This window comes from Engystomops pustulosus, chromosome 8 (assembly GCF_040894005.1).
Source record: "Engystomops pustulosus chromosome 8, aEngPut4.maternal, whole genome shotgun sequence".
NCBI classification, from domain to species: Eukaryota; Metazoa; Chordata; class Amphibia; order Anura; family Leptodactylidae; genus Engystomops; species Engystomops pustulosus.
The window spans coordinates 71,718,534-71,746,521 of NC_092418.1; the positions used below are offsets into that span (position 1 = coordinate 71,718,534).

General features: G+C 42.0%; 2 protein-coding genes across 6 annotated transcripts in view; both read right to left on the reverse strand.

Annotated features, from left to right (window-relative positions):
- The window catches only part of LOC140075371 (aldehyde oxidase-like), a 61,059-nt gene extending 55,953 nt beyond the window's left edge, over positions 1 to 5,106 (reverse strand). For both annotated transcript variants that reach the window (XM_072121169.1, XM_072121168.1), the window contains exon 1: positions 5,001 to 5,106. In XM_072121169.1, coding sequence (XP_071977270.1) covers positions 5,001 to 5,054 — 54 coding nt within the window. In that variant the 5' untranslated portion in view covers positions 5,055 to 5,106. The remainder of the gene's footprint in view (positions 1 to 5,000) is intronic.
- LOC140075372 (aldehyde oxidase 1-like) overlaps positions 4,360 to 27,988 on the reverse strand; it is a 152,418-nt gene continuing 128,789 nt past the window's right edge. For all 4 annotated transcript variants that reach the window (XM_072121172.1, XM_072121170.1, XM_072121174.1 and 1 more), the window contains 8 exons: positions 27,357 to 27,485; positions 26,513 to 26,587; positions 11,242 to 11,294; positions 10,194 to 10,308; positions 8,758 to 8,823; positions 8,178 to 8,366; positions 7,114 to 7,281; positions 4,360 to 5,433 (listed from right to left, as the gene is read on the reverse strand). In XM_072121172.1, the coding sequence (XP_071977273.1) occupies positions 5,377 to 5,433; positions 7,114 to 7,281; positions 8,178 to 8,366; positions 8,758 to 8,823; positions 10,194 to 10,308; positions 11,242 to 11,294; positions 26,513 to 26,587; positions 27,357 to 27,485 (852 nt within the window). In that variant the 3' untranslated portion in view covers positions 4,360 to 5,376. The remainder of the gene's footprint in view (positions 5,434 to 7,113; positions 7,282 to 8,177; positions 8,367 to 8,757; positions 8,824 to 10,193; positions 10,309 to 11,241; positions 11,295 to 26,512; positions 26,588 to 27,356; positions 27,486 to 27,988) is intronic.

Below are 27,988 nucleotides of genomic sequence, written 5' to 3' on the forward strand. Positions count from 1 at the left end.
AAGGAGAACTACTAGGCAAAGTTGCTGCTGCGCTTCAACAGCTGCTTGGCTCCCAGCAACAGGCTTCTGCATCCACTCCTGACAACCCTCCACCCGCCCCGGCATCTCCTCCGGCAGTAGAGCTCAAAGCTCATTGCACTTTGAACTTATGCCAACCCAGTTTGTCACCGAACGCTCCAAAGTGCTATTTATCCTCAGTTTCCTCTCCGGGAAGGCCCTGGCCTGGGCTACTCCTCTTTGGGACAGAAACGATCCAGTCACGACCTCCCTTGCTACGTTTCTGGCGGAATTCCGTCCGTGTTTGAGGAACCTGCTCGAGCCTCCTCCGCTGAAACGGCGCTGTTGAATCTGTGCCAAGGAGACTCATCGGTGGGCGATTATGCTGTCAAGTTTCGCTCTCTAGCCTCCGAGCTCTCCTGGAATGATGCAGCCTTGTCAGCTACCTTCAAGCAAGGACTGTCCCCCCAGGTGAAAGATGCACTGGCTCCCTGTGATCTACTGGCTACTCTGAGTGACCTCATCACCGTGGCCACTCATATAAACGTGCAGTTCATGGAGCACAATGGTTCACCACAAGCAACCTCTGGCTCCGTTTCCACGTTTTCCTCACTTGGCTCCGCTTTTTCAAAAGCTTTCCCAGCCTCCAGCCGCACAGTCTTAAGTGGAACCTATGCAGGTCAACAGAGTCCTCCTCACTGTCAAGGAACGTTCCAGACGTCTCCGGGAGAAACTTTGTCTGTACTTTCCTGTAAAGTGAAAGTGCTCCAGTGTTCCTCCATGTTCCTGTGTTACCAGTGTTCCCATTCCTGTTTCTGCATTCATGTGCCATGTGCCTGCTTCAGTGTTCCAGGCTTCCTTCCAGCTCTGTACTTCTGCTGTCATCCCATGCTTGGACTGTCTCTGCATCTCCTCTACCTTGGCTGCCACTGCAGGCTAGTCACACCTGTGGAACGACTTCGTGGCACCCTGCCGCAGCAAGACCATCCCACTTTGCGGCGGGCTCTGGGGAAGACCAGGTGCCACTTAGACTCCTAGTACCATCTCCCGCGGTGGTCCAGAGGGTCCACAGACCCCATTCCTTCCTTCCAACACCCTACTCTGTGACAGTGTCTTTTTCCAGCCTTATATACTATGAAATTATTTTATGGTATTCAATTTTTTTTAAATTTTGGTTCAGATGGGATTTGAACCTACAATCTCCAGAAATACTGTGACCTTAACCACTAGCCTATGCAGCTACCTACTGTTATTTTCAACCAAAGAAGAGAAGGGATTGAATGAGGAAGGGATTTAGGGGAAACAATTCTATATAACATAACCATCAATGTTATCTAGGTGTAAAAAGGCATCTAGTCCCTTCTTGAAGCTCTCCGCTGTCCCTGCCTGTGACCAGTGCCTGAGGCCGGCTATTCTCATTGGCAGTTCTCATAGCAAAAAAGCCCTGTCGCCTCTGGTGATAAACCGTGTTTTCTCCAGAAGGAGACAGTGTCCCCTAGTCTTTTGATTTGATTTGATGTGGAACAACTTTCCACCATATTTTTTGTATGGACCATTCATATATTTATTTAATGAATTATGTCCTCTTTTAGTCGTCTCTTTTCCAGACTAAATAAATATAGTTGTTTTAATCTTTCCTCATAACTGAGACCCACAATACCCCTTATCATTTGTGTGACTCTTCGTTGAACCCTCTCCAGCTCCAGGGCATCTTTATTAAAGACTGGAGCCCAGAACTGCACAGTATATTCCAGGTGAGGCCGAACCAATACCTTGTACAGTGGTAATATTACATCCCTAACCCGAGAGTCCATACCACTTTTGATACATGACAAGATCTTGCTGGCTTTAGAGGCAGATGATTGACATTGCATGCTGTTATTTAATTTATGATCTACTAGTACACCCAGGTCCTTCTCAACAAGGGACCTGGGTGTACTGGATCTCTCCCAGATTTACTCCCCCAAGGATATATGTTGTCTGTGGATTATTAGCCCCCAGGTGCATAACTTTACATTTTCTACATTGAACCTCATTTGTTAAGTGGATGACCAAACACTCAGTTTGTCCAAGTCACCCTGCAGCCTATGAACATCCTCCATAGACTGTATTACACTACATAGTTCGGTGTTATCTGCAAAAATAACCACAGTGCTATTAATTCCTACCTCTATATCATTAATAAATATATTAAATAGTAGTGGGCCATGCACAGAACCCTGGGGTTCACCACTCATATACTATTTGATGTCACATACTCCAGTATATAGTCTTTTACTAACCCTTCCAATATTTTCCCCACAATGGAAGTTAAGCTTACAGGCCTGTAATTTCCTGGCGAAGTTCTAGAGCCTTTTTTAAATATTGGCACCACATTTGCCTTGCACCAGTCACTTGGCACCACACCAGACATTACAAAATCCCTGAAGATTTTAGACAGCAGTACAGCATATGCAATCAGACTGCGCCCAAGCCCCAGGCATTGCATTTCTAATTACAAATGCCTCATGTGACCACATCATAAACATTTTGAGTTCAGATTATGCTTTTATCTTTTCTTGAAAATATAATATCGGTATGGAGTATCATGATACTGCTCCAGATATTGTATAACAAGGGGTCCTGTGTCCCATTTCATTAGTGGAGGGAGGCGGCTGCTGGCCGTTTCACTAATGAGGGGAGGCTGATGGACATTTCGGTAGTGAGGGGACCAATGCATTTTGCATTTTCCACCCTAGACTTATACTTGAGTCAAAATGTTTTCTTAGTTTGGCTTATATTCAGGACAGCTTATACTCAAGTGTATAAGGGATCTTCGATTTAATAGGGAGGAAAACATGCTCTCAAAAGCACCAATGTCCAAATGGGAGACAAAATTAGATCTACAAATCTTTCTGCTTCTATGGATGAATGTGCTACCTCTAATACTGTACATAAAACATTGACCACTACTGTTGATCAGAGCTTCTTAATGAGTGGTATTCCTAAATTTGACTCTGAGAAATCTCCACTTCATGCTCTCCTATGTGCTATAGGGACACAGATTTAGAGGGTCTGTGTACCACATTCAGTGAGAGTAAAATTTTATGTAACCATTTTGGGTGGCTACCAACTCCAAATGAACAATGTATTGAAACTCTCAAATGTGCTGCCACTGAAAACTATTCAGTTCCTCTTTAATACTACTCGCCCAAAAAGCTGAAGCTGGTTGTTTGACACCTATAAATGACTACCAAACTTATAATTACAAGATGTTGGAAACAACGACCACATGATGGCACTTTATTCTGCATTAGAACTTGACTAAGCCCTGCACAGTCTCCTTGAGCTTTGGTTAGGGTCTCAATCTGTGTGTGTGTGAGAGGTTTATAGATATCAGATGAAGAGAGTGATAGCATAGTACCTAATCTATAGTGCTATGCTTCTGGCAGACTCAGCAGTGAACAAACACAATTCTATCACGTCATAGAATTACAGATGTAAAAGCATATTATAAAATATGTATAATGATCACATTCACAAACGGTCAAATGGAAATGGCCCCTGCCCCTGTAGCCTAGGACGAACTAACCCTTCAATCACCGCCGTTCATTGGGGAACGGCGATCTGTTAATATGACAGCCACGGCTCATAGAAAGAGTTGAGGCTGTCTTATTTTTGCCGATGTTTTAACAAATCGCACATTGTAATAGATGATGTGGAAAATTCCCATATAGTACCATACTGCAGTATTGCAGTATATGGTAGGATCAATCAGACAACCTAGGGTTAAAGTACCCTAGAGGATCTAAAAAAATATTTTAAAAAAAACCTTAGATAAGAAATTAAAAAAATTCTAATGACCCCCCTTTCCCCAGAACTGAAATTAAAAAAAAAAACTGTAAAAATCATAAACATGTCACTGGCTTCCAAAATGTCTGATCTGTCAAAATATAATAACGGTTATGGCTGGTGTTTAACCCTGTAACGGAAAATTGCACCCAAAGTCGAAAATGCCATTTTCTCGCCATTTTGCAACATATAAAGAAATGTAATAAAAAGTGATGTAATATCAAGTGATATAGTCGTTGAAAACATCATCTCATCTTTATCTCATCTTGGAAATGATGAAACCACACATCTCCGTACACTTTCCATATGTGCATTGTTATTTTATATGTAAACTTTGATGGGCACCTTATCAAGTCTCTATCACAAATTTGAGCATAGCCCTCTGTATCTATTAAACCTTGATGTGTCTCTTTCTCCAAGCACCAGATTCCCATTAAGCCACATCTAGATATAACTGTATAACCAATGTATAGCAAACTTTAGTTTAAGAAGTTTCTCAGTTTTGCAGTGTAATAACACAATGGAGAAGAATCTTGTAATCAAATTAGATTTAATCAATTTAATTAGATTTCCTTACAATTGAACAATGAAACACCCACAACCATCATTAATGTATAAAACATGATTTGAATTTTTTCTAAAAGCGTGTGATACAGTTTCTCAAGACGGCTTCTGTTATAGAGTATGGAACAAAGTTACGGCAACTTATTTCAGAAAGACAAACCTTTAGTGAGCACTAAAACAGTAATAATGTCATGTTACTAATATTTATGCATCTATTCTATGGCTTCTGATACAATATATGGCATACAATTAGTAATACCAGGAGTATGAGGTCAAGCAAGATAAGCAGTAGGAATCAATATGAAAAGGAAGCTTGGATATGGGGTACAGTTTTAGGCACTGCACTGCAGAATGGATATATAAGCCATGATGATGGTAGAGTTCTCTAAATATTTCATGGCAGGTCTTTTTTTAACCATTAGAAAAACTGGACACACCACAATTCACAGGAACATGGATGAATATTTATGTAAACTATACAGTGGGCTATTAGGACATCATTTACTTGTATAACATAGGAAGCTCATGGATTGCATTGCCAGATTAATGAAATGAGGACTTCCTATAAAATGTGGCATCAAATATGTAGGACATTTACATCAACTTACCTTTCTTCCATTTACAAAAAAGATAAGCTGATCAGATGTAGCACTTACAACCATGGCTTCAGGGATCGAGCTGCTGAGGGTCAGGAGATGTGTGACCCTAGCACAGAGGAAAGTTTCTATTTTATAAGTCCTGTAAGGAGGGGTAAAGAGGAGGAGCACATGGCTGGAAGTAAAATGCTGGAAAATATTTATTCCCCTCCCTCTGAGAAGTGAGAAGCTTTTTTAAGAATTGATTATATACTGCAATGATTAATGTTAATGGCTGCTTTTTATTCTGAATTTTATAGAATCACTTCAATTACAGAAAAGCGGAGATCATCAATATAATTCTCATTTTCCCATTAAGTGTTGTCAGCAAACAGCAGCATTGTCTTGCTTATTTAGTGACATCAATAGCCCAGGGGATAAATGTTCCCGGCTCATCTCTTGGGATCTGAAAAACAAAAGGAAAGAATTACTTACATGTTCTATAGTGTATGTCCGAATATTCAGTTAGGGAACATGCAATATCTTCATCACTGCTTTATCATAGGAATAGTAATGTATGTGTCTATAACCAAGAGATATCAAGATTCCGATTTCTGAAACTGTGGGCCTGCGAAATTGGTTTTAATTGTTTAATGCATTGACATATCTGTGGAGGTTGCAGTGGTCAGAAGACCAACTTAGCCCATAAGCTAGGGGAAGCCACAGTTCCTCTAGCAATTTGAGCATTATAAAACCTTCAACCATAGGCTAACGGCACACAAAGTGTCACAAACAACCGTCCCATGGACCTTTGTGCGCAGCCTGTGTGTCGCGCTGCTTACACTCCAATGACAATAATAAAAGACTGCACAGTCCACAGTACAGGCAGGAATAAGACCTGCTCTATCTTTGTGGAATCCACAGCCATGTGCATGAACCACAGAAGTGGACAAGGACGTGTGCTAGATGGGGAAACAATACTCTGACACAAATCTACATTTCCTACTTGTGTGCATGAACCCCTAATCTGTGCATTACGATTTAAGCTTCCAGACATATCCCCCTCTAACATCAGGAGATTATTAACCATTTAAATGTCAGAAGCAACAATAGGTAAATTATATTTGGGTAAGTATATAGTCAAGTAAGGACACTTGCGTTTTTCATGTGCGTGTTCTGCGCATGCTTTTGGCGTGCAGAACTTGCATTGCACTCTGACCCATTGTAATCGATTGCATTTTTTTCAGGCTCAAACGCACGTTTATTTTTCCGCACATTTACACACACACGTGAAAAACGCTCCATACAAGTCTATGGAGACGCATGAAAAACACATTGCACTCTGAGACACATGCAAGTCCAATGCGTTTTTCACTGATCAGTTGCTATAGAAAAGATAGACCTCAGTCCTCAGTCTTTTTCACACATGCTATCTGCGCCTGAAAAACGCATCGCAAATGGGTTGAAAACACCAAAAAAAGTGTAAAAAACGAAGGTACTGAACAAACTGACTGAAAACTGCTTGAACTGATGAAAAATGTCAGTTTTTCACTGACCAAACCCTGATCGCCCCCTGATCAGACTCTGACGTGATGTGCAACGCAAGTGTGAAAGAGGCCTAACTAAGGCCAGCTGAGTAACTACAGATGCACAGATTTCAGTATTTTCCTTCGATTTCATTCAGCAAAGACATCACTAAATGTAACTGGAATGTAAATACTTCTCCCTGGGTGTAGCTGGTATCTAAACCATATTATGGAGGTATCTACCATACATATAGTAGAGCACTGTATGTAAGCGGCATTGTTAGAAGAAAGTCTCTAATAACGCCCTCTGGCTAGGTGGTAACTAATTTTGACAATACTCATTACTTGCAGCACTAGTTTAAAAATGAGCAACAGGTTCAGCTGTATCTTTAGGAAAGATCCCTCAGGTCCATTATGACCCCTCAGGTACATTATGACCCCTGATTTATTCCACTTTATTGGAAACACTATCACAAGCTATCTGAGGCCTGCTGGAGGGAGCAGAATGCACTACCATGACATCATAGTTGTGGTAGACAAATACGACATATTTGTTGACTGCAGCTCTATTAATGTGGTTGACATGCAGCTCAGGTCTAAACAATATTACAGAATCATACCATTTTTGTTAGGTGGTCTTCACAGGCCATTCTGATTTTCTCAGAAGTTGCTGGGCTGCCAAGTGTAAAAATCTTTGGTAATCCACGCTCTTCTCGAGCAGAGTCCACTGCAGCTTTTAAGGCAAAGTATACAGAACACCCCAAAAAAAGGACTGGTTCCCCCACACCCTACAAAAGAGACAGGTACATAAGAGTCTAATAAGTGGTGTATCAACTAAGCAAGCAATAGCACCGGTGATCACAAAGGAAACATCTCTTCATACATAAGTAATGGGAAACTGGCATTCATTATCTAGAACGACTATCATGATGATTTGTATCGTCTCCATATAAAGTGTGTGTACATACATCAGCACAAGTATTTCGACTTTCTGCTATTTGCATCTCATCATTTAGTGAACTTAAATTATACTGCCATCCATACCAGCATATAGTCCTAAAAATGTGTTCACATAATATACTGTAAAAACTTTATTACATAATATAAAAACATCCATATAGGCCCAAGTGCTTGTAGTGTCAGTGCCATCAGGGAAACCACATGAATGCCTCCCACAACAGTTTTGGTTATACAAGGAGACCCATTTCACTCTACACAACCTAAGTAATATATTATAAAATTCTGTCAATGGGCAACATTTGAGAAAAAATGGTGCATACAGAATTGTACAAGTCCGATTTAAATGGATTGTTTGATAAATTAAACTTATCCTTTATCGGATGTCTGACCAGTAGTAGTTTGACCATTGGAGGTGCCAAGTCTCCCCACTTGAACGTTTCCACTACATTTTATTCTGTGACAATCACTGTACTCGGCTTCTCTATGGCAGTCCCATGGAAATGACTACCACTCCTTGCAAACTTAGGTAATGGGGATCCCCATTATCGCGATAAATTGGGATCTCTCCGTAACAGAGGATATGGTTACCTATCTTGTACAACCCAACCCCCCCACACAATGACTACACACAGGCTGTAGAAAGGGAATCTGCAATTATAGCTAGACTCCTATGTATACAACTTAATGATTTTCTAAATTATAAGTAAGAAACTTGGCAGCTCACCTTAGAGGAATATATGGTATATGGATTCTTAGATGACGCCAGAAGGGAGATATTAAATTCAGTGGGGACATCGCTCACACCAGGTATCTTATACTTATCAGGTCCTAATGTATACATGTCACCTTGTGGAGAATAATTGAGTTCTTCTATTGTGTATAGACCAAGTCCCTGAATGAAGGCACCTTCCAGCTAATACATTTAGAAAACAGAAAAATATATGAAGAATAATGTCTACAGGTTACTCAGTCTACAAACATTAAAAATAATATATGCAGTGAAGGAACTACTGCCATAGTGGTCAACAAAAAGGAGTCATTATAAGTAGGAGGGTATAGAAAAGGGGCATTTATGGGGCAATTATGTGGGGGACTAATGAGAGAACATTCATGTGGGGATAAATGAAAGGGGGATATATGTAAGGACCACCGGAAAAAGGTACTTCTATATATGGGCAAATTAGGAAATGGTGTAACAGCACAAAATTATTATGAAATAAGGGCTCAACATATGAATGGTAACTTGGAAAACAAAAACTGACAGCAATTATGTTGTATGTGCACATATCCTAAGGTTAACATACCTGACCAATATCTATGCCTGGGTTTATGCTTTCTCCAATATCCATAACAATATCGGTGCGGAGGTTCTGTTTATTAGAAATAGAATTTTAAAAGATTTACATAAAATTAAAAGCAAATAAAATAACAGTAGAGGAAGTAAAAGGAATCCAGAATTTTATCCTGGATTAGAACTCACTGTTAAAGTATAGGTCTAGAAAACTGTAAACATAACATAAGAGCATTTAAAGAACCCTTCAAATAATGTATTACATACTGTGGCCATAGTATGTAACACATTTCACTGAATTCACAGTAATTAACAATAATTTTTGGAACAAGGGTCCTCTGAGCCCTCTCCCATGGATTCAATAAATAGAGAGGTGGCTGAAATTATTCTTGAACCTTTCAGAGATCAGTAAGAGTTATGCATGTGCCGCCAGCTGTCTATTGAAAAGGGATCAGCATTTATGGGACAATTATAACAAATCCTAAGGAAATGCTATAAATCTATAATATAAAAATATATAATAAGCTTAGCTTGGTGCTTTGACCTTTTTAGAGGACTTAGGTAATTTCCCATCATCCCTTAAGTACATCTCCCAGGGCTTCCCCAGACACAAGGGGGGGAGATTTATCATTAGCCCTATGTAGCTTCTTGGTGTATAATTGTCGCAATTTTTTGTGCAAACATCGTTTTTGCGTTTTTAGCGAGAAATAAAAGCAATTCTAAAGTCACGCAATGGCGGAAAAAATACACCACAGAGTGTGCAACACCGTGCAACACTCTGAAACTGAGAAAGAATGCAAATTTAATCGCAAAACTACACCCCATAGGAGGTGGTGTATGTGAGTCCATTGCTACTATAGGGGGAAGTTTTTGCTCAATTTTGAAGATTTTGCTAAATTGGGTTTCCTGGCTGGCAACAGGAGGATTTTATGTAACCAAGAGCTTCATTGTTACACAGGCTCCATGCACTGGTATATAGAGAGGAATCTTCTCAGAGATTATTGTTATTATGGAGACTATTATTATTATTATTATTATGGAGATGATTATTATTAAGGAGATTCTTGTTATTATTATGGAGATTATTATTATTATTATGGAGATTATGATATTTTAAGCATATAATAAAGTTAAATTAAATGAATAAAAATGTATACGACAAAAAATAAGGGCTCATTTAGACTGCCGTGTCCGCTGCTCATCTGCAAAGAATTTGGACGTAATGGCCCAGTCATTTTTAGTTATGCTAATAATTTTTTATCCCTTTAAGACTACTTTTAATAAGAATTTGTACAATGAATTCCTTTGTTTCTGTATATACAAGTAGATCCAATTACTAGATTTAGTTAATTTCATTAGAAGCATACGGTGCATACATCATATGATGTCCAGGCAATTCTTTACAAGGATTACCTTTCCCTTGTTGAAAACATGAAATGCACACTTTACCTTATGCCCTCCGGTCAGAAGGTCCAGCTCAATCTCAGAACAAGCTGCTCCAAAGATATAATATGGGGCAATATGACCTTCTCCCTTCTCCCAGTCCATGTCTGTGTCATATCCACTGAAAGAAATGATTTGTAAATAATCTTCAGAAACCTTGTTTGTTCTGTTCTAGTAAAAAGAGGTGCCCAAAAGTCAGATTCTGATAACTTGTCCTTAGGATAGGTTGTCCATATTTGATTGTCGGGCCTTGAGGGTCATGGTGGAAGGAGATGATCAGCTTTTCTATGGGACAATATTCAAAGAGTGATCCCATAGACTACAGACCTGTGAGTCTAACTTCTGTGGTGGGGAAAATATTTGAGGGGTTTGTTAGAGATGCTATCCTGGAGTATCTCACTGTACATAACCTTATAACCCTGCATCAGCATGGGTTTATCAGGGATCGGTCCTGTCAGACTAATCTGATTGGCTTCTATGAGGAGGTAAGTTCCAGACTGGACCTGGGGGAGGCTGTGGATGTTGTGCATCTGGACTTTTCAAAGTCATTTGAAACTGTACTGCTTAAAGGAAACCTTCCATCATGGATTAAGGTAGATCCGGTTGCAGGTTCATCTAATGTATACCATCCGAGCCCTTTTTAGGGCTAATTCTTTAGTCCCCCGTAACATTTGGAATCTTTTATCACCCTAATATGCAGATTTCCTTAATATGCTACTGGGGCTTGAATAGCCAGAATTAAGGCTAATAGGCATCAACCTTGCAGAGTTTTATTGCATTCCAATGGATAAACAAAGTCCAACAATATAACTACTCTGAAACTATGATTGGGTTTGGGCTCTGATATTGATAACCTAACCCAACAGGTCTTGCTGTACATAAATGGACGCAAAATGTGTTTTCTAGTGGAGACCCAAGAATAATTTTAATCAATAGAATAACAAGGTTAATATATTAAATCTTATCTGGTCACTAAACATCACTACACGATTGTCTAGAAGTTGTTGACTGTGTTTGAGATAATTAGTAAAATAATCCAAAATCCAATAAATACCTGTAAAATCCAGTAGCTGAAAGGCTAATTCTCTCACTAAAAGCTGCCAAAACCTGGAAAATAGAGTACAAATAATTTTACTTTCATTAGAATAATTTTTTATGAATATTTCACATTTTACAGTCAGGGTAAGGGCATTCTTTTAATGCTAAATTATACTCTTGAAATCTGTATCTGCTCAGCTGACAGGATAGATAAAATGACATGTCTTATGAACCATACAAGGCTGTACAAGGTTTATAAGTAGTCTTCCTTTCTTTGTTCAATTTTCACGTTTTAATGTATGACTAATATGTTCTAGATGAGGCTCTCTAGTAACTTATTGTGGTTATATGTATCTGATGCTTATCGATCAAGACAAGACATCCCTTTATTCAAAAATGTGTCACATTGGAGTCAGAATATGATCAACACTGATATTTGTGATAATACATGGACCTGTATGCACTTCCTAAAGTATATACTATACTATATACTGGGGGGAAGAGTGCTGAGCTACATATATAATGGGGGGGTTGCCGGGCTACATATATGATGGGGGTTGTTGTCTTACATAAGTCAATAGAAAGAAATAAAGGGGATGGCCCAAGTGTTGGAGGCATTTACAAAGCAGGGCAACCTATAAACTCATTCGTAGTCCTGAATATAGAGTGTAACAATGCATGTAGTGTGGAACGGCGCACTTTATCTAACCATGCGTCTTTTTTTGGTGACTGACACTTTTATCTTATGATTGTTCCATGCTGCTCTCTTACATTACGAAAGGTGTTTTATCCTACATTTATAATGAGGGTCTGGTGCCCAATTTGGTATTTCTAGGGCACCAAAATGTCTTGTTCTAGCCCTATCGACAAAAGGTTCTGCTTTATCTGCGGCTACATGCAATGCAGGAACAGTTTCCACATTCACTGCAGAAGCTAATGCAAAATCTGGTTAGTGAAAACAAGCACTTATGGAAAAAGATTGAGGACCTGGAGAATTGCTCCACTTACAATAATCTGTGAGTGGTAGGCATCCCTGAGTTGGTCTCCCAGAGAGACCTTGTGTTTGTATGTAGTGGATTTTTGCCTCATCTATTGGGGATAACTCATAAATGTAGTGGACCGGGTACATTGTATCGTTCCTAATCCAAAATTGTATAAAGACGAAGGCAAGCATCCAGGTCTTTCTCAAAGAAACCGACCACACCAAACTATAGTCTGTTATCTGGACTATTCTGGCATGATCGAGATTACATGGCCATTTAAGAAAACAAAAGTTAAAATAAAGCACTGTGGTCAAACTCCTCATTTTTGGGGTTTACTTGACAGAAGTGACAAAAAAGAGGAGGGCCTTTGCCCAGATATGCTCTGAGCTTTACAGAAAGTTAATAAGTTTTGCCCTGGCCCACTGTTCTTCACATCTAACACCCCAATGGTGCAATGGAGGGTTTCGATAAAGCTAGCAGTTTATCACTGCTAAAAATGGGGTCACCCTTTTTTATGGGTGACAGGTCCTCTTTAAAAGCCTACTTTTCTCCCAAAGAGCAAAGACTAGGGAGAGCCTCCTGGTTGAGATCTGAGGACTGACTTGCTTTCATCAGTATCCTTCATGTACATATTGAACTGTTGTGAGTATTTGAGTCCTTATTGAAGGGTACTGTTGCTAGACGTTCTTTTATGTTTTCCTATGCAAGAGACAATTCTATGCTAGCAATGACTCAAGTGTTCCGGCACTAATGCTGACTAAAGACCTGAGGGAGGCTAAATCCTAATTCCTAGCCCTGACTTCCTGGATAGACTTGCAGACAATGTGCTCTGGTTAGATGGTCTTTCTTCCCTGTACTTTTGCATAAATGATACATCTCATGTCTAGGAAGAAGGATTTTTTTAGTAAGAATGTTGGATGGGAGAGACCCCCCTAGTCGACATTTTCTGTACAATTAGTTTTTTTTTTTAGAAATGGTTTACTCACGGGGGCGTGGCCTGACCAGGGATGTGATCGGACGCACGCTGAGGGAGCTCCGGTGACTTACTGCAGAATATCCTGTGTCCTGGCGTCACCGGTGAGCGAATCCCCGCGTACAGCTGCCCCATCACACCCGGTACCCGGCGGGAGACACCAGATGGCGGCACCGACTGCCGCGACCCGCGGCAAAGGAGAGAAGGGGAAGCAGCCGGAGCGCGCGGCCAAGATGGCGCCGCCGCGCGAAAGTAAGCAGAAGGAGAGGAGCGAGGCGGCCGCAGCGCGGCTCAGCCACTTTGCACACACATCCCCCCGGGCATCGCCAAATGAGAGCTTGGCCCCTGACAGCTCCAGCGCTGATACAGCAGATGAGGCGGCAGCAGCAGCCCCTCCAAACCCCAGTGTGTCACCCACCTCAGAGCCTCCCCAGGGGATCCACACTCCACATAAAGTACCTGCTCAGGATAAGAGCAGCTGCAACCCTACACAGTCTGCAGCAGCAGCAGAGGAGCAGGAGAGGGCAGCAGCAGAGCCCGCACTACAAGATGTTCTATCTGCTGTGGCTCTGTGTAACTCCAACCTTGATTTGCACATGGGGGGTCTTAAAGAAGAGCTCACACGCATGAGGCATGATATGTATAAGATTAATGAAAGAGTGAAGGAGATGGAGGGAAGGATTAGCAATGTGGAGGATGCTGTTCCACCTATGCAAAGAGATATAAGAAGATGTAACCAGGATGTTCGTGCACTATTTGACAAAACGGACGACCTGGAGAACAGGCTTAGAAGAAATAATGTCCGTCTGGTGGGGGTTCCAGAGAAAGCGGAGGGGAGAGATGCAGTGACTTTCTTTGAGCAGTGGCTAACTTCCACCTTTGGGGGCGACCAGCTAACACCAATGTTTGCCATTGAAAGAGCCCACAGGGTCCCGACTCGACCCCTGCCAGCAGGAGCGGCCCCCAGACCCATATTGATAAAACTTCTTCACTTCAGGGACCGTGATTTGATACTACACCATGCGAGAAATAAACCAGATATCAAAATTGAGGGCCACAGGGTCTCCTTCTACCCGGACTTTTCTTCTACTATTCAGAAACGGAGAGCCCTCTTTACTGACGTGAAAAGGAGACTGCGCTCGGCGCAGGTACCATATGCCATGCTATACCCGTCAAGACTGCGGGTAGTAGCTTTGGGCGAGACCCACTTCTTCGACCAACCGAGAGAGGCCATGAACTGGCTTTATATCAATGAAGGCCGCATCTGGCGACCAGAAAGGAATTAACCCTGGGAAAAGCTGGAGTGTGTTTAATATTCTCCTCTCACAGGGGGGATGGGAGCTACCTACTCAGTTGCCGTAGTTAAGGTTCTTGGAGTTGAGTTGTTTTGATGCCAGGACTACACGTCTATTGTTATGCGCACCAGAGTAATCTACCTCGGTTGATTCCTTGCTCACCAACAGGAACTTTCACAGCTACAAGGATCAGGATATTGGATACCCCGGCGTCCGAAGTTGGAAAGGATGTCTTATGAGTGGTATATGTTGTTTTTATGTTTGTCTTTGTCGGGAATGGGTAAGGGGGATTGTTGTACCGGTACAATTCTAGCTAACTGTAAGGTCCATATGACTGCATCACGACTTAGGGAATCACTCATGCAACTGTCAATATATATAACCCTAGTAAGATATGGCGGATACATTTAATGTCATTGCATGGAATGTGAGGGGTATGGGAGACGCAAACAAGCGTTGCGCCGTGTCTCAGCTACTCAAAAAATACCAACCGGCAATTGTATGCCTGTCAGAGACACACTAAACAGCTGACACTGTGGGAAAGTTCGGCCGGGCATGGGTAGGGCAGCAATTTCACTTTACATTTTCCACTCATGCAAGGGGAGTTAGTGTGCTCGTCCACAGGTCTATACCATTTCAGTGCTCTAGACAAGTTATTGATTCAGAGGGCAGGTATGTGTGTCTATTCTGCACATCAGGGAATATCCCATACTTCTGGTAGCTATATACATACCACCACCATACACGGCAGATGTACTAAAACAAATTTTACGTCTGGCTGCCAACTCACCCACTTACTCAATCCTAATAGTAGGGGATTTCAATAACTACCTGAACCCGTTCCTAGATAAATGCCGTCAGGGCACCATTGCCGAAACCACGCCTCACACTTCGCTGGCCAGGGTGTTGGGGGAGGTTGGACATTTGGAGATACCGTAACCCTACTATGAGATCATACTCATGCTATTCGGCCTCTTATCGTAGCCTGTCTAGAATCGACCTGGCAATAGGCTCCGAACATATGATGACCAAGGTAAAGGACGTAGAATATCTGGCCCGCAGTATTTCGGACCATGCACCACTGAGAGTGGAATTAGACTTTGGAGCAGGTGATAGAGAGAGACCAATATGGAAAGTCAATCCATTTTGGTTAGAATTGGTAGGAAGTGAGTTGGAGGCGGATCTACAAAGGTTCTTAGAATACAACGATGGGTCAGTCCCGCTCCTTGCATTATGGAACGCCATTAAAGGCGAAGCAAGGGGCTTACTATTCGCCCGCATCTCCAGGTATAAAACCAAATCCAGGGAACTGCTGGTGGAACTGGAAAAGCGCGTAATTGCGACAGAGGGAGAATTTATAGAGTGTCCAGATGACAGCTCCAAAACTAATTGGGAAGAGGTCCAAGCTTTATATAAGGACCATATATTGGACAGGGCGTCATATAAGAGGTTCTTCTTGAAACAACAATACTTTGCAGAAGGGGAGGCCGCTGGGCATCTACTTGCCACAGTGGTGAGAAGTCAAATGAGTAGTTCCCATATCCAAAGTCTGTACTCCATAGAGGGACAAGAGATAACAGATGATGCGGGTATCCTTAAAATACTGCGAGAATTCTATGGACATCTGTACAAAACTAAATTAGAGAGATCCCCTGACAGGATAAAGGAATTCCTGGAAAACATTAATATACCAGTCCTAACGGAGCAGGCCAGGGAAAAACTGGAGGCCCCAATTACGCTAGCAGAACTAGAAGAGGCAGTGAAGGCTCTCCCGAATGATAAAGCCCCGGGGATGGACGGGCTGCCAGGGGAATTCTTTGAGAAGTACCAGGAATTCCTGTTACCACATTTGTTGGCGGTGCTTGAAAAGGCAACGGAGGAGGGTAAGCTACCTACGTCGATGTGGGAGGCCATAGTGGTAGTGTTGCCAAAACCGGGCAAAGACCCGAAGTACCCCGAGTCATATAGGCCAATCTCACTTCTCCCAATAGACATTAAAATACTTACTAAAGTCTTGGCAAATCGCCTATCGGAGGTGGTGCAGGGTCTGGTGCATCCGGACCAGTCCGGTTTTATGCCCAATAGATCTACTGCTACCAATATACGTAGACTATTCACTGCCGTGCAGATCTCCTCCCAGGACACCGGCTCAAGGGCGGTCATCTCTCTCGACGCTGCCAAAGCCTTTGACAGCGTCGAGTGGGAAATTTTGTGGGCAGTGTTGGGCAGAATGGGTTTTGGGCCCAAATTCGTTGAGCTCACTAAGCTTTTATATGCGGAACCTAGGACACGTGTCAGAGCAAACGGAAGGCTGTCAGACAGCTTTGTATTGGAAAGGGGGACAAGGCAGGGATGCCCACTATCCCCCCTCCTTTTTGCACTGGCCATAGAGCCATTAGCTTGCCAGATCAGAGACGCCCCAAACATAGTGGGATTTAAATGCGGTAACACGGAAGAACGGGTTGCTCTATACGCAGATGACCTTCTGCTATTTCTAGGGGATGTATATAATTCACTGCACCCAGTGATGCAGATCATCACGGAGTACAGCAGCCACTCTGGTCTCAAAATTAATTGGGACAAGTCAGTCCTACTCCCGGTGGATGGGCTGGACCCTGAAATACCGCTTGACTCTCTTTCCCTTAAAATAGTTAGGGAGTTTAAATACTTGGGGGTGGTGGTGTCCAGCAGGCCACAGGAATACGTGCAGAACAATCTGATACCATTACTGGACAGGTTCCAGGTTAAAGTGAACACCTGGTGTAAGCTACCATTAACAGAAGTAGGCAGATGTAATTTAATCAAAATGGTTTTAATGCCACAACTCCTCTATATTATCCACAATTCCCCAGTATGGATACCTAGGAAACACTTTTACAAAGTTGACACAATATTTAGGGGACTAATTTGGAAAAAAGGACACCCCAGAATTAAACTGGAATCCCTACAGAGAGGAAAAGAGGACGGAGGCCTTGCGGTACCTAATCCTTGGGTATACTTTATTGCAGCACAGCTACAAAACTTCTGGGGATGGGGCACAGGAGAGGAATACGGAGTAGGGGGACGGATAGTTGCGGAAGACTCACCATGGGACATACCCATACACGTTCTTGAAGCAGGAAGAGAGGAGAGAATGAGACCAGTATACCCCACATTGGCGTTACAATATAAGGTGTGAGATAGGGGGTAGAGCATGCTGGGATTGACAGGAGTGAGTGGCCACACACCCATTTGGCACAATACAACATTTGGGGAGTTTTTAAAAATGGAAGAACCCCAATTTTGGTCCAGCAAGGGCATTGTGTCCATGAAAGAGATCCAGACTAATGGGGAATTAAAAAGCTTTGAAACCATTAAGGAGACATATCAACTGCCAAACACTGACTTTTTTTTAGGTATTTACAGTTAAGACATGCATATGAGACCCAGAAGCAGTCTTTAGACATGACAGTGCAAAGATTGGGAGTGTTGGAATCACTACTGCTATCTGGCTGCTCTAAGGGGCTCATTTCAATGCTATATGGGGCACTGCAAGACAAGTTCCTTCAAGGCGTTACATTTCCTAGCAGATCCAAATGGGAGACGGATATAGGGCCACTCACAGACACTCAATGGGACACTATCCTTTCCCTAACACCAGTGCTCTCTCTCAGCGAAAGTAGGAGATTCTCACAACTATTATTGCTGCACAGGGCCTACAAAACGCCAGCTTTGCTGGCCAAAATAGGGGCCAGGTCGGACTCTAACTGCCCAAAATGCAACATGCCTGAGGCAAACTTAATACATATGTACTGGGAATGTATACAACTGGGTGGATACTGGAAAAAAGTGCTGGACCTTATCTTCAATATATATTCCATACGATTAGAGGCATCCCCACGGATCTGCTTGTTGGGTCTACTGGAGGATGATATGACCATCACACGGACATCATAGGTATGTCCCGCATATTGTATCAGGCGCGTAAATTGATAGCGTCCAAATGGATTCAACCGCTTCCCCCACTATTAAGGAGCTGAAGGAACGGCTCAATGAAGTAATTAGGTTGGAAAAGGGAGTGTACAAAAAAAGAAAGGCCATGAAAAAGTTTGACGCCGTGTGGGGACCATGGATTGCTACACCAGGTCTCCCCTCTAGGTTCTTGATAAGTCCCCTCTCCTCTTGAGACGCCCTATTATGACTGTGTGCAGTTATATAAATAGTTTTTGTTTTGTCTTGTGTCGGAATGAGTGATGCATGTATGAGGTAATTGGAATAATTAAGATGATAATCTACAATACATGAAGACGGATATACAAGAATATGAACACTTACCTCCGTGACGGAGGGCCAAAGAGTAAAGTAATCCAAGCACTCCTTAAGGTAATTTTGTATGCCAGAAAGTGATATTTATTTACAGATTGGTGATCAAATAGTGACGTTTCGGCCTAACATAGGCCTTTGTCAAACACGATCACAGAGGAGGTTAGTGGAAAAGGCTGGCTGGTACATCAGGCAATAAGTATTGACACTGTGGGGCAAATTTACTTACCCGGTCCATTCGCGTTCCAGCGGCGGCTTCTCCGCTCTGGATTCGGGTCCGGCCGGGATTTAATAAGGTAGTTCTTCCGCCGTCCACCAGGTGGCACTGCTGCGCTGAAAGTAAACTCATCGCGCCGGAATGCACCGAGCTGGACCAGGTGAAGGTAAGCGGTCCTTATGCGACACATTTTCGGTTTTTAAATGCAGCGGTTTTTCCGAATACGTCGGGTTTTCGTTCGGCCACGCCCCCCGATTTCCGTCGCGCGCATGCCAGCGCCGATGCGCCACAATCCGATCGCGTGCGCCAAAATCCCGGGGCAATTTAAGTACAAGCGGCGCAAAACGGAAATATTCGGGTAACACGTCGGGAAAACGCGAATCGGGCCCTTAATAAATGACCCCCTGTGTGTCTGGTAGGAAGTGCACACTTCCTACCAGACACACAGTGTCAATACTTATTGCCTGATGTACTAGCCAGCCTTTTCCACTAACCTCCTCTGTGATCGTGTTTGACAAAGGCCTATGTTAGGCCGAAACGTCACTATTTGATCACCAATCTGTAAATAAATATCACTTTCTGGCATACAAAATTACCTTAAGGAGTGCTTGGATTACTTTACTCTTTAATACCATTGGGGTGGGATCCCTAATCCAGAATAGCACCCACCATCGAAGTGCGACCGCACGCATTAAAGAATTACATGACAGAGGGCCAAGTTATGGACTCTTACGAAATTGTATCGGGGTTTGGACTGGGGGGGGGGGGTTAGGGGGGGGACAGTTTGTTGGGAATTGTCATCATTGTTGTAAATGGAAAAAGGTGTTGGAGATGTTTCAATAAAAAAGACCTGATTTAAAAAAGAAATGGTTTACTCACAGGTGCCGCTTACTACTTTCTTTTGACCATTGGTCCCCAAGGTGCTACCTTTCACAACTGTGAATATTGTTTCCTGGAATCTTAAATGCCTAGACTCTCCCCTTAAGAGTCTCATGGTCTTATGCCCTCTAAAGAGACTTAAGGTAGATATAGCATTGTAACAAAAGACCCACTTTCCTAAAGAAGATTTCAGAGGATGCAACGCTCATAGTTGGACTCAGTATATGGCTCCCCGACACTCTGTAACAAAGCTGGTGTGTTGGTTCTAGGGGGTGTAATATCCCTTATGCTACTGCAGAAGTACATAGAGATTCTATGGTACAATTCTTACACTACAGCTGCAGTCATTGTCGCATGAATTTTCTGCTATGCAATATTTTTGGCCCAAATGAAGGGAACAGAGCCTTTTTTCAGTCACTTACTGGGACCCTTCAGAATTTTGCACATTTACATACAATGCTGGTAGGTGATTTGAGTTTAGTACTTCTCACTTGTACAAAACTCCTGATCCTATCTGAACTACAGTCTGACCTTCGTGGGCTCTAAAGTGGCCATACAGGATATGAAACTCTCCAATCACTCACATTTGCTGATTCAGTTGGAAGATTCTATCCCAAGAGAGTCTATTTCTAATTCCCTGACCCAGAAAGAAGACTTTTATGTTCAGTTAAAATGATGATGGCTGGATTATTTATATATACACTCACTGGCCACTTTATTAGGTACACCATGCTAGTAATGGGTTGGACCCCCTTTTGCCTTCAGAACTGCCTCAATTCTTCGTGGCATAGATTCAACAAGGTGCTGGAAGCATTCCTCAGAGATTTTGGTCCATATTGACATGATGGCATCACACAGTTGCCGCAGATTTGTCGGCTGCACATCCATGATGCGAATCTCCCGTTCCACCACATCCCAAAGATGCTCTATTGGATTGAGATCTGGTGACTGTGGAGGCCATTTGAGTACTGTGAACTCATTGTCATGTTCAAGAAACCAGTCTGAGATGATTCCAGCTTTATGACATGGCGCATTATCCTGCTGAAAGTAGCCATCAGATGTTGGGTACATTGTGGTCATAAAGGGATGGACATGGTCAGCAACAATACTCAGGTAGGCTGTAGCGTTGCAACGATGCTCAATTGGTACCAAGGGGCCCAAAGAGTGCCAAGAAAATATTCCCCACACCATGACACCACCACCACCAGCCTGAACCGTTGATACAAGGCAGGATGGATCCATGCTTTCATGTTGTTGACGCCAAATTCTGACCCTACCATCCGAATGTCGCAGCAGAAATCAAGACTCATCAGACCAGGCAACGTTTTTCCAATCTTCTACTGTCCAATTTCGATGAGCTTGTGCAAATTGTAGCCTCAGTTTCCTGTTCTTAGCTGAAAGGAGTGGCACCCGGTGTGGTCTTCTGCTGCTGTAGCCCATCTGCCTCAAAGTTCAATGTACTGTGCGTTCAGAGATGCTCTTCTGCCTACCTTGGTTGTAACGGGTGGCGATTTGAGTCACTGTTGCCTTTCTATCAGCTTGAACCAGTCTGCCCATTCTCCTCTGACCTCTGGCATCAACAAGGCATTTCCGCCCACAGACTGACGCTCACTGGATGTTTTTTCTTTTTCGGACCATTCTCTGTAAACCCTAGAGATGGTTGTGCATGAAAATCCCAGTAGATCAGCAGTTTCTGAAATACTCAGACCAGCCCTTCTGGCACCAACAACCATGCCACGTTCAAAGGCACTCAAATCACCTTTCTTCCCCATGCTGATGCTCAGTTTGAACTACAGTAGATTGTCTTGACCATGTCTACATGCCTAAATGCACTGAGTTGCCGCCATGTGATTGGCTGATTAGAAATTAAGTGTTAACGAGCAGTTGGACAGGTGTACCTAATAAAGTGGCCGGTGAGGGTATATATATATATATATATATATATATATATATATATCCATGAACCCGCCACAATCTAATGATGCCCAATTATTTTGGGACATAGAAAAAATGTCAATAAGAGGTAGAATATTGACATCTGCATGGATTTAAGCTAACAGAAGAGAATAGAAAGAATCATTCTTCTGCACATTTTAGAGGCCCAATATATAAACAGAAAGAACAGTCCACTCATCCAATCACGCCTAAATTCCTCCAAAGTGTCCTCCCTTGTAATGGTGTGAGCAGCCAAGTCCGCGAATCGACCAAACATGTGCACACAATAGAAAGCTTCCAGCACTCCAAATTATCCACGGGGCTCCACAATAAAAGCTACACAGCTAAGTGTGCTGTGAAATTTTGGACTTTGTTTTGCCACCTGTCCTGCATGGATAACTTCTAGCGACTAAAAGATGTATTATGGCTTAATTGTAGAGGTTGAAAACTAAAGAATTGCTTACTGAAAAATTCCTAGACAGATAGGGAGGCTTAATTTCAGGATTTTCCCCCTGATGTCATCAAAGAAATGGCTTTACCTTTTGTATCTTTTTCTTGGTACCTTAAAGAGGGCATAACTGGTAAATTGGGTAAGCTTCAAATCACTTGATATGTATCCCTTTCTCAAACCCATACTTTAAGGGAGTCTATGATACATTGTTGATGTAAGGTATTCCTGGTGATCTACTGCACTGAAATTTTTATCACAGTATAGGTGCTATGAGCCTCAGACAGGGCAGGGTGGGTATTTCAGAAGAAGAGGAGGGATAATTTGTCTTTGTTTTGTTTTCTGTGGATTGTACAATATTTGAAAATAAAAATTTAGAGAGGTTAATGCTGACATGCACCTCAGCTCCTGGCTTTCTATTATTATTGCTCAGAGCAGTATAGTGCATTGCCCTGTCCCTTCACCCACTGCTCTTACTGGAGACTTTCCTCTCATTTCTTGCTGCCTCCTGTACAGTTTCATCAAGACAACCAAAGTGCCGGGCTGAAGGAGAGGGGGCTAACGCAGGCAAAATGAAAAGCATTAGCAGGCAAACAGCTGCAATAAGGCAATTAATGTATATTGTAAAACTGTTAGTTTTAAGCTATTACAGCTATAGAAAAAAAACTTTGCCTACTTAAAGTGTAACTGTAAATGTTATAGAGAGGCCTACAAGTAAAACCACTGAGCACTGTATATTGTATGTACTGGATCTATATAGTGGCTAACTTGGCAGCTTCCATCACATGGTGGAGAAATGAGTATGTAATAAATAGTAGAAACCAGCAGAGAAATATTAACATGAAGTATGTAAACACTAAGGTTTAACAGCTTCTATGCTCTGTAGAAAGTGTCCAGAGACCAGAAGGTGGGGATGGGGCTGAAGAAGGGTCTATGATACAGCTTGAACTGCAGAGAGAGACAGTTCTTCAGCATCACACAGTGGAATAGTGGGACTTATATTGAACAAGGGAGATTTTATATTATATTAGGAGACATCTGCATCCACAGAATGGAACACACAAATCTTTTCTGACAGCTACACAATGAGATCATCATATGACCTCCCCTGCAGAGTGAGCAGGGTACAGCAGCCCCACCTGTCCTGTCAACAACTATGTGGAGTGACAGGAAAAATCATCATAGCCAGGAGACAGTTACTAGAGGGCTAAATTGAAACTGTTGCACATAGGTAATCAAGATAATGGGAAGAGTTGCCCTTCTCCCCAAGTTCTACTGTTTTATGAAAGAAAATCTCATATGCTTTAATCCTTTATAAACTGTAATGAACTGTAAAAGTGTTTAAAGAAATAGAATAAAAGGCTCTTTCTATAAAAGCTTTCACTTAATGCGCATGTTCTGCAAGTTTTTTCACACATTAGCTGCTCTATTTAGCATTCAAAATTATTTTTTTACTCTACTTTGATCCACTAAGCATAAAGGAAAAAGATATCTTCTATTAAAGGATATCTGATGTAGAATTAAAGTAACATTTGATCGGCATCTTATAAAAGTCAAAGTCCATGCCAAAACCTTACAGAATGTACCATGCAAGAGAGCACTGCAGTGTACAGACAAGAGAAGCTATTCATGACAAAAATCTGACAATGGTCAGAAGATTAAGGTCATATCCAGGTAAAACCAAAATTGTAAACACCAGGACTGATAGAAACAAAAAAGGAGAAAAGGAGAAAAAAGCAAACGCTGGAGCTATCGTTTCACTGATAGAGACAGGTTGGAATTATATCTGTGAAATGATGTAGTTTTGTTAATAACAGTGAATTAGAGTGTAATTTTCTTATTTTGTTATAGTAGCAGTAGGGATTATGTGTCCTTAAAAGGATATTCTCACAATGTGTTTTACACCAGTACTTTAGCAATTTTATGGCATCACATACATATAAAACACATGCACAATGCACATAAATTGTAACAAGCTTTGTTTTAGCATCAGATTCCACCGGTTGGATACTATCCAGTGGAAAGTGTGTCCACCAAAAGGATGCAATTATAGCAATAAATGTATTAGATCCAAATAAAAGAGTTAGAATTAGAAACATTATATTTAAAAGGCTGAGAAGACACACTACATGGACCAGAAACTTTGTTGGTTCTCCTTGTCCAAAGCGAATAAATCTATTGCTCAGATTATGCCACTTTTCTTCTGCTCCTGGCCCCAGGAAACACCAGTAGTTTCCAGTAGCTTTCCAATTCATTATTATTTCTCCCCCCCAAATTTTTTTTTACTAAAACCTCAATTCTAGATAAACTGTAAACTGCTTTCATCTCCTGTGATACAGTACAAAGCAATATTCTAATTTACACAGATAATACAGGATGTGACCAGGGCCACACCTGCCATAAGGCGGGATGAAGTTCCTGATTCCCTGTAGATTGCGGACCACTGAAGGGGGTGGCAAATCACCAGCAATACGGAATTGCCAAACCCTGGCAGGTCCGTACTACCTGAAGGCGCCAATGTAATTGATAGGCAGATCGGCGCAGCACAGTCCCACCTGTATAAACAGCTCGGCAGGATACAGGCCGGTGTAACATCATCATGCACACCGCCCTGAGTCCTCTCACAGTCAACGTGGCATCTGGCTGGAGTAGACGAGATGGAGTGGCAAGGGTGAGCTGAGGCTGGAGCCCAGAAGTAAGTATGAAGTTTATTATTTATTTATATTTTGGGGGTGTCAAGGCTGCATATACTGTCTACTAAAGGAGGGGGGCTATGCATAATACTACTGAGGGAGGGAGGGCCTGTGTATAATACTACTGGGAGGATGGGGAGCTCTGTATACTACTACTGGAGGAGGGGTGATGTATGTGCTACTACTGGGGAGGGGGTATGTATTCTATCTACTTGGAGCAGTTTATATTAACTACTGGGAGTGGCTGTATGTATTGCCACCTGGTGGTGGTGTGGCTGTATATACTGTATATACTGCACATTGAATTTATTGCCACCTTCCTGCTATATAACATGACATTTTAAATGCTGCCACTCAGAAGTACAAATTTGTCCAGGAGAAAAGGCTGGGTTCACACATTTTTTTTTGTAAGGATATGGTGAGAGGACTTGTGACACACATTGTCCCATCTTTCCTTCTCCCCAATGAAAGGTGGAGAAGAAGTGAACATCTTACAGATTTGGCAAACACTGTGCAGCACTAGGATGGACCTTCATAATTTCTCTGTGCTATGAGATGCTGTGAGCTGACAATGTACTTAGATTATCAGGGTGTAGTGTTTATCTAAATTTTTATCATCAGACTGTTGGCTTCATGAGGCTTAGGAGCTAACTTAGCCCCTTTGTGCTCTGGCTTTACACTGTGTCAACCTCATCCCTAAAACAGTCTGTAAAGTCAGATCACAGAGGGCTAGGGTAGCATTAGCATAATAATGATAATTAGCATAATCATGTTGGTGTCTATGCAACTAATAAAGGTGAACATTTCATAATTTTATTCTCATCTTAGATCTTTTAAAGCAGTTTAAAGGGGTTTTCCCACTAAGAGAAGTTAGGCCCTATCCACAGTGCTGAGACCTCCGCGGATTGCAAAAACAAGAACCCCTCGCCACTCCTCAGACTAATGGAGCAGACGGCCGCGCTTGACCGTTCTGCTCCATTAATCTCTATGGCGCTGACGGAAATTGCCAAGTGCGGCAAGAGATTAATGGAGCAGAACGGTCATGCGTGGCCGTCTGCTCCGTTACTCTCATGGAGTGATGAGGGATCGGTCGGACCCCTCGTTTTCATGTTCTCCAGGGGTCTCAGCACTGATCAGCAAGTTAGGCCCTATCCTGCGGACAGGGCCTTGTGTGTCTTTGTGGAAAAACGCCAGGGCAGAAGATGAGCGAAGAAATCAGGTGATACCTTATTGAGGCTTATTGATTCTATTTGATGGTGAGCTTTTGAGAATACTAGTACTTTTTGTCATACCGTGTATCATTATGGTACAAGTCTACACTCATCTCTGCTGCAAAAATGCTTGCTGTAAGAATTAAAAGTAAAATAAAATAGAAATTGGCCCATCCAATGCAGTTTTAGTTTTAAAAAATAACCATACACATTTCTATAAAACAACAAAATGTTGAAACTTTATAATATTCACATTTTATATACTAAAAACTAGTGTGACAAATATTCAGACAATAGGAAACTGATTACATAAATGATGCAATGGTTATCAAATATAAACATTAAACTCACCAAGTCCTCCCATTTGCCATTGGGATTGTTTTTGACAAACGGCTCCAGCCTTCCCATGAGAGTTTCACAGGCACGCTTCAAGAAAAATAAAACACGGGCAGGTTATTCAGATTTCAGACAATCCTTATGCGTTTCAAATCATTTTGGTCAAGGATTTTAATAGTTCAAAAAAGCTTTGTATGTTCACAATATTATATCTAACATACTAACATACATGTCATAATAGGCAGCATTACTGATTGTAGTCAACAATACTATTGTATGACTGATGCACAGCTGCCCATCTATCTACCACCTTCCATAAGGCGAGTTGAACTTTTTGTCTCAGGCAGCACCTCCTGCAGCAAGATATGGGCAGCATCAGGGGCACAGTCACCTGCTATAAAGCTGGACCTGATACCTAAAAATAGTGTCTCTTCACACCTAATGGAGCAGATTTATCAAGCTGTATGAAAGTCAGAATATTCCTAGTTGCCCATGGCAACCAATCACAGCTCAGCTTTCATTTTACCAGTGCTCATGCATATTTTAAAGGGGAGCTGTGATTGATTGCCATCATCCCAATGTGTGAGACACAACAATAAGAACCTACTTACTAAAAAAATAACCTGATATATTACTACTGGATTAGACGACATTCTATAGCTCGCTTGAGGCAGATGTTACTTTAGATTCATCCCTGCTATAGGTCAACCACCATAACTATGAATGGAGCAGGAGTATGCATGACATTTATATAGGGATATGATGCTGTGCTTCTTCTCATGACCATCCCATGCTTATCTCTTATCCGTTGTTCAGTAACAGGGCCACATACATGTACTTTATTCCGCCAATGACTTACCTTTACTGCCAGGCCATAAACATCTGTGCTGATGGTACCGCCAGTTGGAAGGGAATTTGGGACAGATACTGTGCTTGTCCCAGAGATGTGAATGTAAGACATGGGTATCTTGAGTTCTCTGCTTGCAATCTGATATAGAGGATAACATAGAGTAGATATAGATTACAGGCGGTCCCCTACTTAAAAACACCCGACAGATGACCCCTAGTTAAAGACAGACCCCTCTGCTCAATGTGATCTCTGGTGAAATTCTCTGGATGCTTTACTATAGTCCCAGGCTGCAATAATCAGCCGTAAAGTGTATGTAATGAAGCTTTATTGATAATCCTTGGTCCAATTACAGCAAAAAAAATCTGAAACTGCAATTGTCACTGGGGCCAAAATCATTATTGTCTGGACTTACATACAAATTCAAGTTAAGAACAAACCTATGGAACCTTTCTTGTACGCAACCGGGGCCTCTCTGTATATGAACAAGATTAAATTTAAATTGTAGATGCAGTATTTACCTACATGAAATGGGAAAAGATCTTTGCAAAACATTTACACTTTGAGTTGGGTATCAAATTTATTTGGGCACATATTCAAAGAAATTCCAGCATCAAATGACTAACATAGAACTTGCACATGAC